General features: G+C 46.2%; 2 protein-coding genes across 9 annotated transcripts in view; one reads left to right on the top strand and one right to left on the bottom strand.

Annotated features, from left to right (window-relative positions):
• Window positions 1-14,022, top strand: part of LOC109856728 (polycomb group protein Pc) — a 115,489-nt gene that overhangs the window by 37,412 nt on the left and 64,055 nt on the right. The gene's annotated exons all lie outside the window — the stretch shown is intronic.
• LOC109856730 (ras-related protein Rab-37) overlaps window positions 1-14,022 on the bottom strand; it is a 62,673-nt gene that overhangs the window by 36,151 nt on the left and 12,500 nt on the right. For 2 of the 8 annotated variants that reach the window (XM_020432328.1, XM_020432329.1), the window contains exons 2-3: window positions 8,221-8,502; window positions 1,262-1,372 (exon numbers count right to left, since the gene is read on the bottom strand). In XM_020432328.1, coding sequence (XP_020287917.1) covers window positions 1,262-1,372; window positions 8,221-8,502 — 393 coding nt within the window. The other 6 variants (XM_020432323.1, XM_020432326.1, XM_020432324.1 and 3 more) reach the window with 6 other exon arrangements.

Genomic DNA, 14,022 nt, shown 5'->3' with positions numbered 1-14,022 from the left:
GTGATTTCATTAAAATTTGTTTTCCTCTCCGCGAGCAACAATTTACCAACTCCGCCGAAACGAGATATTCAAAGAGTTAAAATTCCTCGCCTCGACTGTGCGAAAAATACCGTCCGACCACGCGGACTGGCATAAGACACGCGTGTTGTGTTGTGCGCCGCGCGCCGCTTTATAAATGCCAAGGTCGTGGTTAATACAGCCACGCGCTCCGACCGTTTCGCGCAACTTGGTCGCGCGAATATATACACAGAAATACCCAATCCTCCCCCGTAATTGCACAGTTTCTATCACAAAGACTTTCTCTGCCGGCGTTTCCATCAAAGGCGAGAGTGTAAGCCAACCACCTGCGAAACCTCAATACAAAACGCCTCTGTAAATCCCGGTGTCGACCGTGTTTTCTATACACACACACACACACACACCTCTCTTTTCCCTTCATCTTTCCGGCGACTTGCAAAAGCACGTGCGAGGGTGCGATTAGACCGGATGGGTGGGAAACCATGAGAGAGGGAAAGAGAGAAAGAGAGAGGGAACCCCCCGTTCGCTCGAGCGACGACTTTTTCGAGGCTGGTGCCCCCGATAATTGTCGACCTGGCTGCGAAAATATCAAATGCAAAATAGCTCTCTTTCACGGGATACGATCCCAAGGCTTTTGTTCTCTCTTTCTCTTTCTCTCGCCTTTCCCCTCGCCTTTTCCGCGTTAATCGGTGACGAAGATCATAAATCGAATTTCTCTCTCCGCGCGCGCGCGCGCGCTCACGAGAGAAGCGCGCTCATGCTTGAAAAGACTTGATAAATATTCATTTGACGTCGCTGCGTGCGTAAGTATTAACGTATTGAGACAAAATTGTCACGTATATAAATGTGTCTCATGGCCGTCGTGCTTCGTTTATTTACACAAACACGTTGCTCACATTGTTCCTCACGCGCGCAAATGTCGTATCCCGCGTGTCCGCGGAATACGCGATAAACGCGCGATTTCTTGCGCGCGTAAACAAGAAATAAATGTCAGATCGCGTCGATCCGCGTTTGCGCGCGCGAGAACAAATGGAATTTAAAGATTTATATAAATCGGGAACGCGGTACGGAAACTCTCTTCGAAGAATTCAACTTCGCGCGAAATAAACTATCGAGTGTTCGTTTCCATTATATTTTTCCGCGTCGGGCTGAAAAGCTTATAATTAAATAAATCTTGACGGAGCGAGCGGGATATATACACACATATACACACACACACACACACACGTATTATATTACTTACCGTAAAACCGATACCGACGGTGGCCGCGAAGTTTCCCGGCTGGAATTTCCCGGTATCGAACTGAACCAATAACGAGGTCTTGCCGACTCCGCTATCGCCGAGGAGGATTGTCTGAAAGCACACACGTACGTAGGTAATCATTAGATTACCCCGGAAAACTTTAACGATCCGAGAGAATCTGTCGTGCGGTAAATAAAATTTATACGTGGAGATCTCTCGGAGCTTTTCAATATTATATATATTTTTTTTGTAGTCCGCGCAAATCTTGTTACGCGCTTGGAATGAAACTTTTCGACGCGCGCGCGCGGTCGAAGTGTGAAGGTGGGATCGGGGGTCCGTTTTGAACGGAGAGAGATCATGTGCAAAACTTCTTTGCGAACTTCGTAATTGTTGTTGGATATTAGTTGTTGCGGCGAATGTGAGAAACCCCAATGAGAGAGCGAGCGAGCGAGCGACGGGCTCGAGAGTTCGTGGTTGAGAAAAGTCATGTGATTTTCAATTGAAAAATTGCTTGTTTCAGTAGCACAGCGTCTCTCAACGCGGTGCCGATTTTTCGCCGATTATTATTGATTTTCGACAAAATCATGTAACTTGTTTTTTTCTTACACGATCAAATCCGGATCGTTGCATCTATCGGACACGCGTTCTCGTAATGATTAATTAAATGATTTGATAAACATTTTGCGAATTTTTCAAAGCTACACGTGACTTTTCTCTGTTCCAAATAAATTCTCGCTTCGTCTTCACGTTTCGGATGTGTCTCAACATTTTCCCGACATCTTTTGCGCGAATATTTTCCTCGCCATCGTTGCAAAAGAGATCGTTTTACGTCATTTCGCATATATTGGCGTGAGCAAAAACAAACGAGAGATAGGCGACTAAAACCGGATTGTAAAAACGGTCACGAACGGCAATCGCGCGCTTCTATTTCGAGTTTGTTTTATATACGTTCAATATACGTACGAAAGAAAGAGAGGAAAAAGAAGGAGAAGAGAAGCGAAGAGCATAGAGAGAGTGACAGCAGGTGGATCTGGATATAGTCGCAATATAAACTACGGTGGCACGCGCAATTGATGGCGATGGTGCCAAAGTCGATCGCAACGATAAGAGACCAAACGGTATATAGCGCGCGATGCATCGATCGCGCACGTTTTTTTTTTTTTTTTTTTTTTTTCCCATCCGATATCTATTCGCGCTCGCTCGGCAATCGACGAGAGAGATCGATCTCGCGAACTCTTTGTGAGTTGTACGGTAGATCTCTCCGTGTAACACGAAGGATAACGCGCATCGGTGTGTTATACGAGTCGCGCACGGATTGTGCAAACACAAATTTGGAAACACGTTTTTAAAATACAAAGAGAATCCCGTTGTTCGATGCAGCTTTCGCGGCGTGTTGTTTAAGAAATTTGTTCAATTTCTTTCGCGACAAACAAATTTCCATCACGAGAGGGAAGTGATGCAGGACAAGATGCGTGCGCCGCATTGCAGCTAAAAATAAAATTAGACCAAACGATACATCGATATATCGGTATGTGACTTCAAAGTTGACGCGGTGGTTTTTTTTGAACAAACTCTCGTGTTGTACGAAGAAAAAGGGGACGTGTTCACTATATGCACAAACTTTCAGCGAACTGACAAAACAATACAATCTGTGTTTAACCGAACAAACAATATTATAAACTTGACGTATATGTAAAAACTTATACGTACGAAAAAAGACTATATTGTCTAAGAAACTTTATCTCGAGGAAATGTCGCAGCCAATACTCGCGCGATAAAAACTCGGGCGAAAAAAAAAAAAACGAGAACGGGAGAAAATGAAAGAAGGCAGCTGGGCGCCGCTGTCAAATCTCTCTGCGCGAGATGGAATAGTTTGATTCGAAAGAGAGAGAGAGAGAGAGAGCGAGAAAGAGCCGCGACTTTTAGAATCTCGTTTTCCAAACGGGATATCCTCTCTCGGGAGAAGAGGATTCTCCCGCGTGTCACGTTCGCCCGCGAGGATTTATAAATTCCTGGGCCTCGAGGCGGCGTCCCTTTCGCGGAGAATTTCCATTGAAAGATTCGCAGGACCCCCAGGGGGTGGTCGTGACGAGTGTCGGCGAATGTGTCGGCCTCAGGGGCGGGGAAACTTAATTCACTGCCCTCCCTTCCCCGTCTCTTTCTCTCCTTCTGCTTCTCGTTTCCTCCTGCGTGCTGCGTGCTCCCCCTCCTCTCGTCTTCTCTCTCTCTCTCTCTCCCCCTCCCTCCCTCTCTCGCTCTCCTTCCGCTAGTAATCTACCTCTATGTTCTCTCTCCCTTCTTCTCGCCACCCTTCGCGGGAAACCCCGTTGTTTCTTTGTGCATGGCTGTACTATCGTCGTCGCTGCCACCGCCGCCGTGTTTTCAATTAATTGCTCGTAATCGCCGCAGGTGAGCGAGAACGTTAAAACCTCGTTGGGAATTGAAGAGAAAAAAGGATTTCGTTGTGCGCGACAGCGAAACACGTCGCGTAAAAATGTTTTTTTTTTTTTTTTTTTTTTTTTATTAGAAAATTGCTTGTATTTTCGATCGAGCGCGAAATAAAAGAGAAAACTCGCTGAACGGTTCTACTTTACTTTGCACGTGTGTGTGTGTGTGTGTGTGTGTTTGTTTTGGATATATTCGCGCGAGAAAATTCGGCACGCTCCGAATTTCCGGAGTTCTTTAAACTCGGATGTTCGCTGTTCCTGAACAGCATAAAAAAAAAAAACGAGACGAGCTATCGAATACAAGAGTTGAACAAAAATTGCGATCGATCGATCGCGCGGCGATCCGCTGTCAAAGCGCTGATGATACTAGGTACGTTACGCGCGATTGTTTGAGCTCGTGTGGCTTTTTAACGCCGCACGAACGGTATTTCGCGCGCGAGCGATCGTGGGTAGGTTTCAGAGTGCCATCGCAATGAATCGAGTCATTTGCGAGTGCACGTAGGCGTTTGAATAGTGTCACACACATATGTATAGTCGACGCGGCGACACAAGAGGCGACGAAACACACATCGCACGTATATATATGCATATATGCACGCAGGGGGGAGAGAGAAAAAGAGAGAGAGAGAGACCGGAGAGGCGTAACGGGGTCGCGAAGCGTAAATGGAGTACCGCCGATAACTCTTTCCAGAGACGCTGCAATCTGTTATAAATATTTATTATGTAACTACCACCTTTAGGCGTCTGTCAGTGCGTGTTGTTAAACGTCATCGTATTTTCGCCTGAAAAAAAAAAAAAAAAAAAAAAAAAAAAAAAAAAAAAAACTGCTACACACCGCACGGGAGAGAACGCGGGAAACGCTCGATTCCGCGTCTTTCTCGCGATGGATTTTTTTAATTTTCAACTAGGTATAAATCGGGTATTTCGTTTATTACACGCGACGCACAAGCTTCGTCCCAGATGAATTTTCAAATTGAATTTTCGCTTCACAATTTTGTTACGCGTATTAAATTTACACGCATGTAAAATAAATAAAACACGTATCTCTCGCGCGAACTCGTTCAGTTCATTGGCGATTGAATGAATAAATTTTCGTCAGTTAAATGTCGTTTCTGAATCTGACAAGAAGCGAGCTAATGATATGACAATTTTTTTCCTTTAAATTTTGCTTCAGATGTTGCTACGTACACTCTCGCACACTTTTACGCGCGTTGCGTACGTCTGTGTGCACATAATTTGTCTTCGTTTCGCGTTTATCATTTATCTCGAGTTAAACAGCGCGAAGTGAGGAAGGACATTAATTTCTCGCGCTGCGGAACCAGAGGATCGGATCTGTCGACGACGACGACGACGACGACGACGATGACGACAACGTAATCGGACATGGAGTATTTCGCAATAAATAACGTTACGGAGATAATTTTAACGAGAGATTCGTACGTAGCGTTTTCTCGGTCGTGCACACCGCAGGTGCTGACGTAGGAAAAACGCGTCGTAAGAAGAAGAACGCGCAAGTTTCCTCTCTTCCTCCTTCGAAGGAATCTCGAGTAGACCGCGCGCGACCGACAGAGATAAAAATAGCCCGGAGCCGTACTTGTCACAGCCGCAGCAGCGAGTTGGCGACCGTTTCGTTTAATAGAAGCTCGGCTGGTTGTGCTACAACACTCGCAACAGCTGCGGGTGGTTAGATTATTACCGAACGGGATTGAATCAGTCAAGCACAAAATGAACTTCGAGTACGCCGATCGGGAGTACACCGCTGTAAATAGGGCAAACTTCAACGCCATTAACACAGAGTGAGTGAGTGTGAGAGAGAGAGAGAGGACGAGAAATGCCACTTACGCAGTTGAAAATTACATTAAACATTCGCGCGTCAATTAAGAAGCCAATTTATAGTCTCTCTTTAAAACGCGGCAAAGTAGAGCGAGAGAGAGAGAGAGAGAAAAAGACAGACAGAGACGAAAGGAAACGTTTTTATTATTTACGTTATTTTTCCTTGGATAAAAGAAATTCTCGTCCTATATAATTTCTTCACTCCCTCAAAACCGCAGGGAGTACGTCTGTCGTAAGATTGTATTGTTATGATTATGACTGTGTGTGATAAGTACATGTCGTGAATACGCTTATCGTTCCTCGCTCGGCGCGGAACTCGAATAATAATTTATCAAAAAACCCGCTGCTTCTGCGAGCGAGTCGAACACGAACCAACCGGAATATCAATCGAGCCGATCGAAGAGGCCCAAGGATTTCTCCAATATTTCACCCTATAATCAATCTCAGTTTGCTTAAAAAAAAAACGGGAAAGGGGGGAGAAAAAAATTTCCGAAGATTCCGTAATAGAAGATGAGATCAACGTCTTACACGAAGGAGATTTGCGTCTTATCGAGGGAGGCGATCGCTCCGCGCGCCGTACCGTAATCGCGCCTGCGTATCTCAATGAGTACGCGCGAGTTTTCTTATCGAACAATCCGTCGTCGCACATTTCCGGAGACGACTTACAACGGCTTATGATGATCGTCGTCGACCGAGACTTAACGAGCGGACGCGGTCCCGTACGCGGGAAGATCGCGCATCTCCCTCGACGCAAAGACTTGCGAGAAGGACGGACGCGCACATCTCTCGCACCGAGACTTTCCGCTTCTTTCTTCATCGCAATTAGTCCAATCGTTCCGCGCATCTTCTCGTCCGAAAACGGAAGAGCATCGATAATCGTCAATAAAGAATGTTGCAATTAGTTAAATTTGTTGCGCGCAAACACAATCGCTGTTGCGAAATTTTTGGATAAAACGATAGATGTTTGATCATTTTTTCAACACGCTCAGCCGATTTTCCGACTTCCGCGACCTATGAGCGAAGTGCCTCCTCGTCCATATTGTCGATCTCGTCATTTGGTTCTGCCGCTGCGAGTTTGCGTCTTTTTTGCATTACCACGAGGCCGCTAACTCAATTGGTATGCGACTGCGCGAGCCCGCCAGATGCACGACCGCCGCCGCCGCCGCCGCCGTTGAGGTCAGTGTTCACAGCGCGCGTTGCTTAGTCGAGTTTTCAACTCGCGTGCGCTGCGTTGTGAGAAGAAAAAACAAAAAAATACACGTGCCCCCTCCCATAATCGCGATGTTCCTCCTCGTCGGATAATTATAATTTCGATTTATCGAGGATAACTAAAATTTCACCGGTCTTTTGTGAAAAACGGAATACTCGCATTTGCGCAAGGGAATATCCGGGACGTTGATGACGTCCGAGTTTGTTCAAAACTGAAACGCAACTTATAATGTAAAATAAAGAAACAAAAAGTGACGTTGAACAAATCGCGAAACGAGATAAAAAGAAAACACACACACACACACATATGCGCTCGCTCGCGTAAGTGGAGAAGGAAACGGTGTGTTTTCGTGGTTTTCTCCCCATAATGCGATATTTATCTTTCCCTTTCCGGGGAATTTGCAAAAATTCAAGCTGGTTGCTGCAAGCGAGGTCTTCAATTATCCTTTATAGGCGGTACGAAGTGAGTACTGACGAGGTGCCCGGATAGGGCCGAAGAAAGTGCAAGGCAAGAACCGGCTCAAGACGGTAGACCCCCTACCGGTTTTACTTTGTCCCCCTGTGTGTAGTAGCTTATTCAAACCCCCGCCCGTCTCTCCGATTCCCCTCTCTCGGTTTCTTTCGTCCTACGTTGAGTAGTCACGAGAGAAGAGAGAACCCTTTCCTTAATTGCAGCGCCGACCAAAAAGGAACGTTTCGAATGGCTTCTGGGTTCTTCTACTTTATTGCGCACCGAGTTGCGCGCAGCTTGGACGTAAAGTTTTAAAGGCGTCAAGCGCCTTTGCGGAAAAGCGCGTCGGTTGGTGTCCGATACCGCGCGTTCAATACTTTTCCCGTCCCCCCCGATGAGTAATTGTCGTTCTCCGCGGGCAATCTCTTAAATCACAAAAAGTTACCCGAAAATTCAAAATTGCCGAGAAAAAAAATCAACGCAAATTCGTTCGTTCGAGTTGCGTTTTGTCGAATACACGAGCGAAGACAACGGGGATAAGAGAAGGCGGTGAGGTCGGAGCGATCTTTACGACGGGAGCTGGAGAAGCTCGTGCCGTGAGCAACTCTCTCGAGGGAGAAAGAGAAGGACGCAAAGAGAAGGAGACGGGGAGCGGTGACTTGATGGGGAAGAGAGAGACGGGAAGAGAGAAAGAAGGGAAAAAGAAACTACCGAATGAAGAAAAGAAGGAAAGGCACGAAATGAAGGGGGGGGACGGTACTACGGGGGGGCTACCGCAGACCTCTGGCATTCCTGATCATTATTCCACGGGAATTGCCGGGGATAAGAGACGTCGTGTCCTTGGCACGGAGGCGAGGTCGCAACTTTGTTGTTGCACAACTTGGAAACGCGACGCGATAGGTGGAGATACGTTTTGTTTTTTGTCTAACGCTATCTTTGATAAAAAAAAAAAAAAAAAAAATTGAAATTTGACGGAGACAAAATTGCGAAAAACGATTGCAACCAAGCAAGCAACTTGCCTTGTGCGCGAAATTATCTTCTTTCTGCTGGTCCCTTTTCAACGTGCTCCTCACGTTGTCGAAGTCGCTCGTTGTTCTGAAGGTTGTACTGTAGTTGTTGCTGAGCACTTCGGCAGGTGGTTTGTAATCGCGATACCCAGTGGGAGAGGGTGTATTGTCGAGGGGTCGTTCCCCGGGAGTAAGGCCGTCTCCTCCTCCTCCGGAAAAGACAGTCGCGTTGGAAGAGCGCTCGTCGTCCATCTCGAATACGTCATCGCTCATGCTGTCCTCAGCTGTCATAAACTGCGAATCAATCACAAATGAACGAAGACGCGGTCTCTAGACCGATTTTCGCGATTTTAGTTCGCCGCGTAATTTTTTCTCGCAGGGTCGCTTTTTTTTTTTTTTTTTTGATCATTCGAGAGTTTTTTTTTATGCAAAGTTGTCGCGATGATTTCTCGCGCGAAACAAACATCGCTTGTCGCATTGATCCGTGTCGAAACTACCGGAGAAAAACCTGTTCGTCGGACGCGTTTTGCGGACTATACGTCGAGAAACACACGTGATTGTCCCTCGATCGGCCTCGATATCTCTATCTCTCCGGCAAACGTACTCCGGCCCGGTAATAACGCCACGGTTGTGCGGAGCACTTAAAGCCAATTAGCAAGTTCCCGACGACCAGCGCGACGTGGCGCGCTTAGTTCTCGACTTCGTGGTCGCGCGCGCGCGAGATCGTGAAAGAAAAAAATAAAATAAAATAAGATCCGAATGCTGAATCCTTTGCGGAGTGAACGGCGATTAACGCACGCGACGGGTTGTGGGCCCCCGTTTCGATTTTAAGTGCATGTAAAAGCGAATCTCCGCTACGTCCCAACGTGATCGTTGAAGTGCATTAAGTGAGATAAGAACGTTTGTAACGTGCGTACGTTAAGAGACGCCGAAGCGGGGATCGTGACCACGGATGACGGGACATCACCGGCGCCGCCTCTCATTTTGCTCTTCTTAAACGCCAATATCGTTCTTCAGTGATCGCCTCATTCGGTCGCTGTAAACAAGAAAACAAACGCGCTTGTCTTCGGCATTACTTGATCTCGGTGCGAGCGAACAATTAACGCGAGAAATTTTTTCACGCAAAATCGTTTTAATGACGGGAACAATTTCCGCAACATATTGTTTAAAAACGGCGTAAAAGTTGGAACAAAAAAAAAAATAATAATAATAAGTCGATATTCGATTCGCGCGATAATCCAGCCTCCAATTCGAAGCCTCAATCGCTCGCGTCAATATTGAATTGACGTCACGTTTCTGACTGGGATTTGCCGCGTATCGTTCGTCATATCTGACAACACGGAGCCGCTGCTTCCTTCTCTCTCGCCCGTATTTTACGATACCACCGTATTGTGTTCGCGCATCTCTCTCTCTCAATGAAGCAGCGGCTTCTCTCTCTCTCGCTCTTATACTCATAATCCTCTCCACATGTCACACGTGACAGGACGATCAGAGACCGGCCGCGTCGCGTACATACATCTCTGTCACACGTTCTCTCCGTTCGGCGTAGCCCACCCACCCCGCAATAAGGTTCCACCCGCCCACGTTTGCAGCTCGCGCCACTTTTTACCCGACCGCGATCCATCCGTTGCGGATCGAGAAGCAAAGCGGCGGAGACTCTCTCGCTTATCTCGTCGGCCGATCGCGCGTTTCGCCGAAAAAGAGAGAGGAGACGCGAACATTTCCTTTTAATCCCTTTCTTTTTTTTTTTTTTTAACTCGGTCGGCGCGCAATTGCAAATGTTTAAAATTTATTTAACGTCGAGTTTCTCGAACGTCTCTCTTCCGCATCTTTCCGAATCTCTTCTTGTTCTTGTAGATTTCGCGATCGTTAAATTTCCGCGATTCTCGCGGAATCTCCTGATGGGAGACGATGGGGGAATTGATTGAATGTGAAACACAAACTTGTGGAAACGTATCTCTAAAACGCTTGGCTGATCTTCTCTGGAGAAAAATTATTCTCTGTCCTTGAACTCTCTCGGGATACGCTTTTCTGGTTTTCTGATTTATACTTCGATTTCTGCGAGCAGTCGAGCGAGACGTACTTCACGATCAGAAAACATCAGTCGAATTAACACGCTCAAACGAACAAAGGATTGTCATTACTTCGGCCTGTGATCGCGCGGTGATTTGTTAGAGAACATTTTGCTTTCGTCAAAAATTGAATCGTTCGCCATTTCTGCGCTCCGCTCAGAAATGCGAATTCGTGAAACTTTTACGTTTTTCTAATTTATTTCTATTTTTTTTTGTTTTTTTTTTTTTGTTTTTTTTTTTATTACGTAGAACTCGCGGGCAAGCGCCGGACCACGAGTGCTCAACAACTTGTTACACTTTCATTTGCCCATGCGCGGTGGCACATTCGTTATTCTCTCGCGATTGTTCGTCCGTCTTTTCTTTCAATAGTTGATAATGCAGTTTTAGGTAAACAAATTTTTTACATTTATAGAATAAAAATACATTAGAAATCTAATGTGTTAAAAATGCGAACAGAAATAAATTCCTGAAGATGGAATTTTAACGTCATTTTTACACTGACATATCGTCAGTTTTACACTGACGTATCGCGGACTTCATTAGGATTTTAAGAGCCTTTGATAAATGTCAAAACCTCTTGAAGTGAACTGAAATGTCCACGAAACAAAATTAACGCGGTTCAAACTCGAAAGAACCGTCTTCAGGAATTCTTTTAACACATAGCGGAAGCGTCACACGTCAAAGATAAAGAATATATAAATTGACAACAAAAATTTTAAACCGTAAAATCTACAGTAAATGTAAAAATACTTACACACAAGAGAGAAACTCTTCAAATTAAATTACTCATGTTATAAATTACAAAATACTGCGTTGTAGATCGCGAGGGAACGTCCTACATAGAGATCTATAGACATTGCACAGGTGGTGACTTTGAAATAGCCGCTTTGATATTGATTGAATACCATTCCGGAAGGTTATGCACGTACGGTCTCCCACACGCGTGTTATTTCATCGATAATAGAAATCAAGGTCGCGCGCGCGTTACGGTCTTCCAGTTGTATTTTCTATTAAGCGAACGCGCGTATGAAAGCTTTTATGGAAGCGAAACAACGAAGATTAAATATCGCGCGAATTAACGCTATCGCGCTGTGCGTTTTTTTTTTTTTTTTTTTTTTTGCTGAATGTGTTTCCGTCAGGAAATCGCCTCGATTAGATGATATCGTTCGCTGATGTTGCGTTTGTCGCGGAGAAACGGAAAAATAAAAATCTCTTCGCAAACATATGTTACGAACAACGTCGCGAAAACCAAAAACATAAAACACAAGTGCCGTTCAAATCTTTCTTATTGAAAAAAAAAACAAAAAACAAAACCGAAACTTTGCTTTTGTTATTTTTCAGAGGTGCATTTTGTTTTTTTTTTTTTTTTTTTTCAAACTCGACGAGAACCTTCGCGAAGGGAAGTTTTTATTTATAGGCCGTGTAAAAACGTACACGAGATACGAAACTCAATGATTTATCCTCTACCTCTATTCCGTCCGTGGTTCGAAGTTAACGTGGCGCGTTATCGAGAGAGTATCGCCGTAGAGCAACATGCACTTTCCAATCGGAATTGAACATCGACACACCTATGAGAGAGGAGACGAGTTCTTTCTCGCCGCGCGCAGAGAGCTACACTCGCGCTTACCTTCACCACATACTATCGTCGCCACTTCTCCGATAAGTCGACTCCGTTTCTGGCCGATAACGCGCGCAGTGACGTAACACGACGGAGAGACACTCACCTTCCACCACCGTGCGGTAGGTCGACCCACTTTCCCATCAACGTTCGACGAATAGACGAAAACGCGTATCTCTCTCTCTCTCTCTTTCTCTCTCTCTAGCGCCCTATCGATCTCTCCGCTGTGTGTTTTCCTCAGCAACAAATCTCCTCCCGACGTAGATTGATGATGATCGTTAACGCACGCGGCGCACGTGCGTTATCAACGCGTTTTGTTGTGTGTAGTAGTTTGACTTTCACCACGTTTGACTTCTAAACCCTTTGCGGCCGACGAACAGAGAGGCAGGCCGTCGTCGCGATGCTTGTTTGTGTCGTCGTCACGTGACACAGACATACACACACACACACACACACACACAGACTCAGACCTGACACGCTCTAGTGACGGTCGTCGCGCAGCTGACGTCCGCCGGCACAATGGAGAGCAAGGTGGAAACGACAACGATGCTTGACGGTGTTCGTCGATCTGCGGTTGAAACACGCACGCGAGGATGACGCGTGTTTCTACGCGGCGCGTTCTTTCCTTCGGGGTGCAAACAACGTAAAAGAGACAGACAGACGGACAGACGGGCGGACGTTTGTGTGTGTGTGTGTGTGTGGTATATGCGCGCGCGAGACGAGAAAAACGAGGCCGCACGCAAGCGCAGCTCGCGGGCGTCATCCTCGCCGTCGTGTTTAACCTCGACTCGATATCGCGTCCTCCTCCTTGTTGTTACGTCACCGTAACCCACGAGGGGTTGCGTCATTGATGCGCGCACGTGGTCGGATGCACATGTCGCCGCGCGGTGCAGACAAACGCGAACTCGCGCGCGGAGAGTTTATTCGCGACGAGAAAAACCCGATTCAGATATCATAGTGTTTTTTGTTTAGAAGGTAAGGTGTTTTGTTTTTGTTACGCGAAGGAAAGGAAAAACAAGCCGCGGAAAAGTGTCTTGAGCGAGAAAAACATATATTGACGTAAATACATCGTAAATGAACATTTTAGAGCGAGTAAACGTTTTATATGTTGTTATTATTGTTTTGTTGCCGATAAACTTTTCACACGCGTGTGTTCACACATTCGCGAGGAAAAAATGTTTGTACGACAAATATCGAATTTGTGTAAAATTCTAAACTCAGACACACCGCGCAAATCAAGTTTTACGCGCGGAGTCTCGATGTAAAGAAAAAGTTTCGAAAATTAAAAAACGAAAACAAAAAAGAAAAACAAAAGAGCACACCTTCCGAGGTGTGAAACTGTGTTTTCGAGGTACAAGTAGAGCCCTCGTCGTCGCTCGCGAGCTTTTCCGCAAGTCAATTCTCGGCGTTCGCGGCCGATAAAATCGCTCTCCCGCCGGAATTACCAACCCCTCCGTGACAAAATAAGGGTGGCGAAAGAGGGTGGAGAACCCACGGGGGCGCGGAGGCGCCCAGCTAGCTGAGGAGGGTAGAGAGAGCTCGCAGCAAATTCGTCCGCGCGAGTTTTCCCGTGGTTTGGAGATTCGCCACAGGATGGCGACGCTTCTTCGCGGCGGCAGGAAGCGCGTCTTCAACCCCATTTGCGAGAGAGGACCAAGGACAAATCGGCCAATCGTGAAACAGAGGGAGAGAGAGAAAGAGAGAAAGAGAGTGAGAGAGAATTGGTAGTTTTCAAAATTTCACGGCGACCGCCATTTTTTCGACCGTGCGTGATTCCGCGATCGTTGATTTCTTTCCCGCGCCGCGCGGTCTCCTCGCCGATTTATCACGCAACTAAAGCGCGCATTCTGTATATGTAAATACGCGCGACAATCTCGCATGCAAGTAGTTGCGATAAAGCAGACTGTCAAGCATTTATCGAGTCGCGCGCGCGCGCGCGCGCACACACACACACACGACGTTATTTAATTTTTTCCAAAGCGAGATATCGCGAAACCGCGGGAAATAAATGTCGAAAACGAAATGTTTACATCCCGTCGAAACCGCGTACGACGTAAAAACGTAAACGGTTACGTTGATAAGCGCGGTTAGCAATAACCTTACGATGCATTAAGATACGAATCC

This window comes from Pseudomyrmex gracilis, unplaced genomic scaffold (genome assembly GCF_002006095.1).
Source record: "Pseudomyrmex gracilis isolate BER0280 unplaced genomic scaffold, ASM200609v1 scaffold_132, whole genome shotgun sequence".
Lineage (NCBI taxonomy): Eukaryota > Metazoa > Arthropoda > Insecta > Hymenoptera > Formicidae > Pseudomyrmex > Pseudomyrmex gracilis.
The sequence above is the reverse complement of the archived record's forward strand: the minus strand, read 5'-3'. Positions and strand labels throughout refer to the sequence as shown.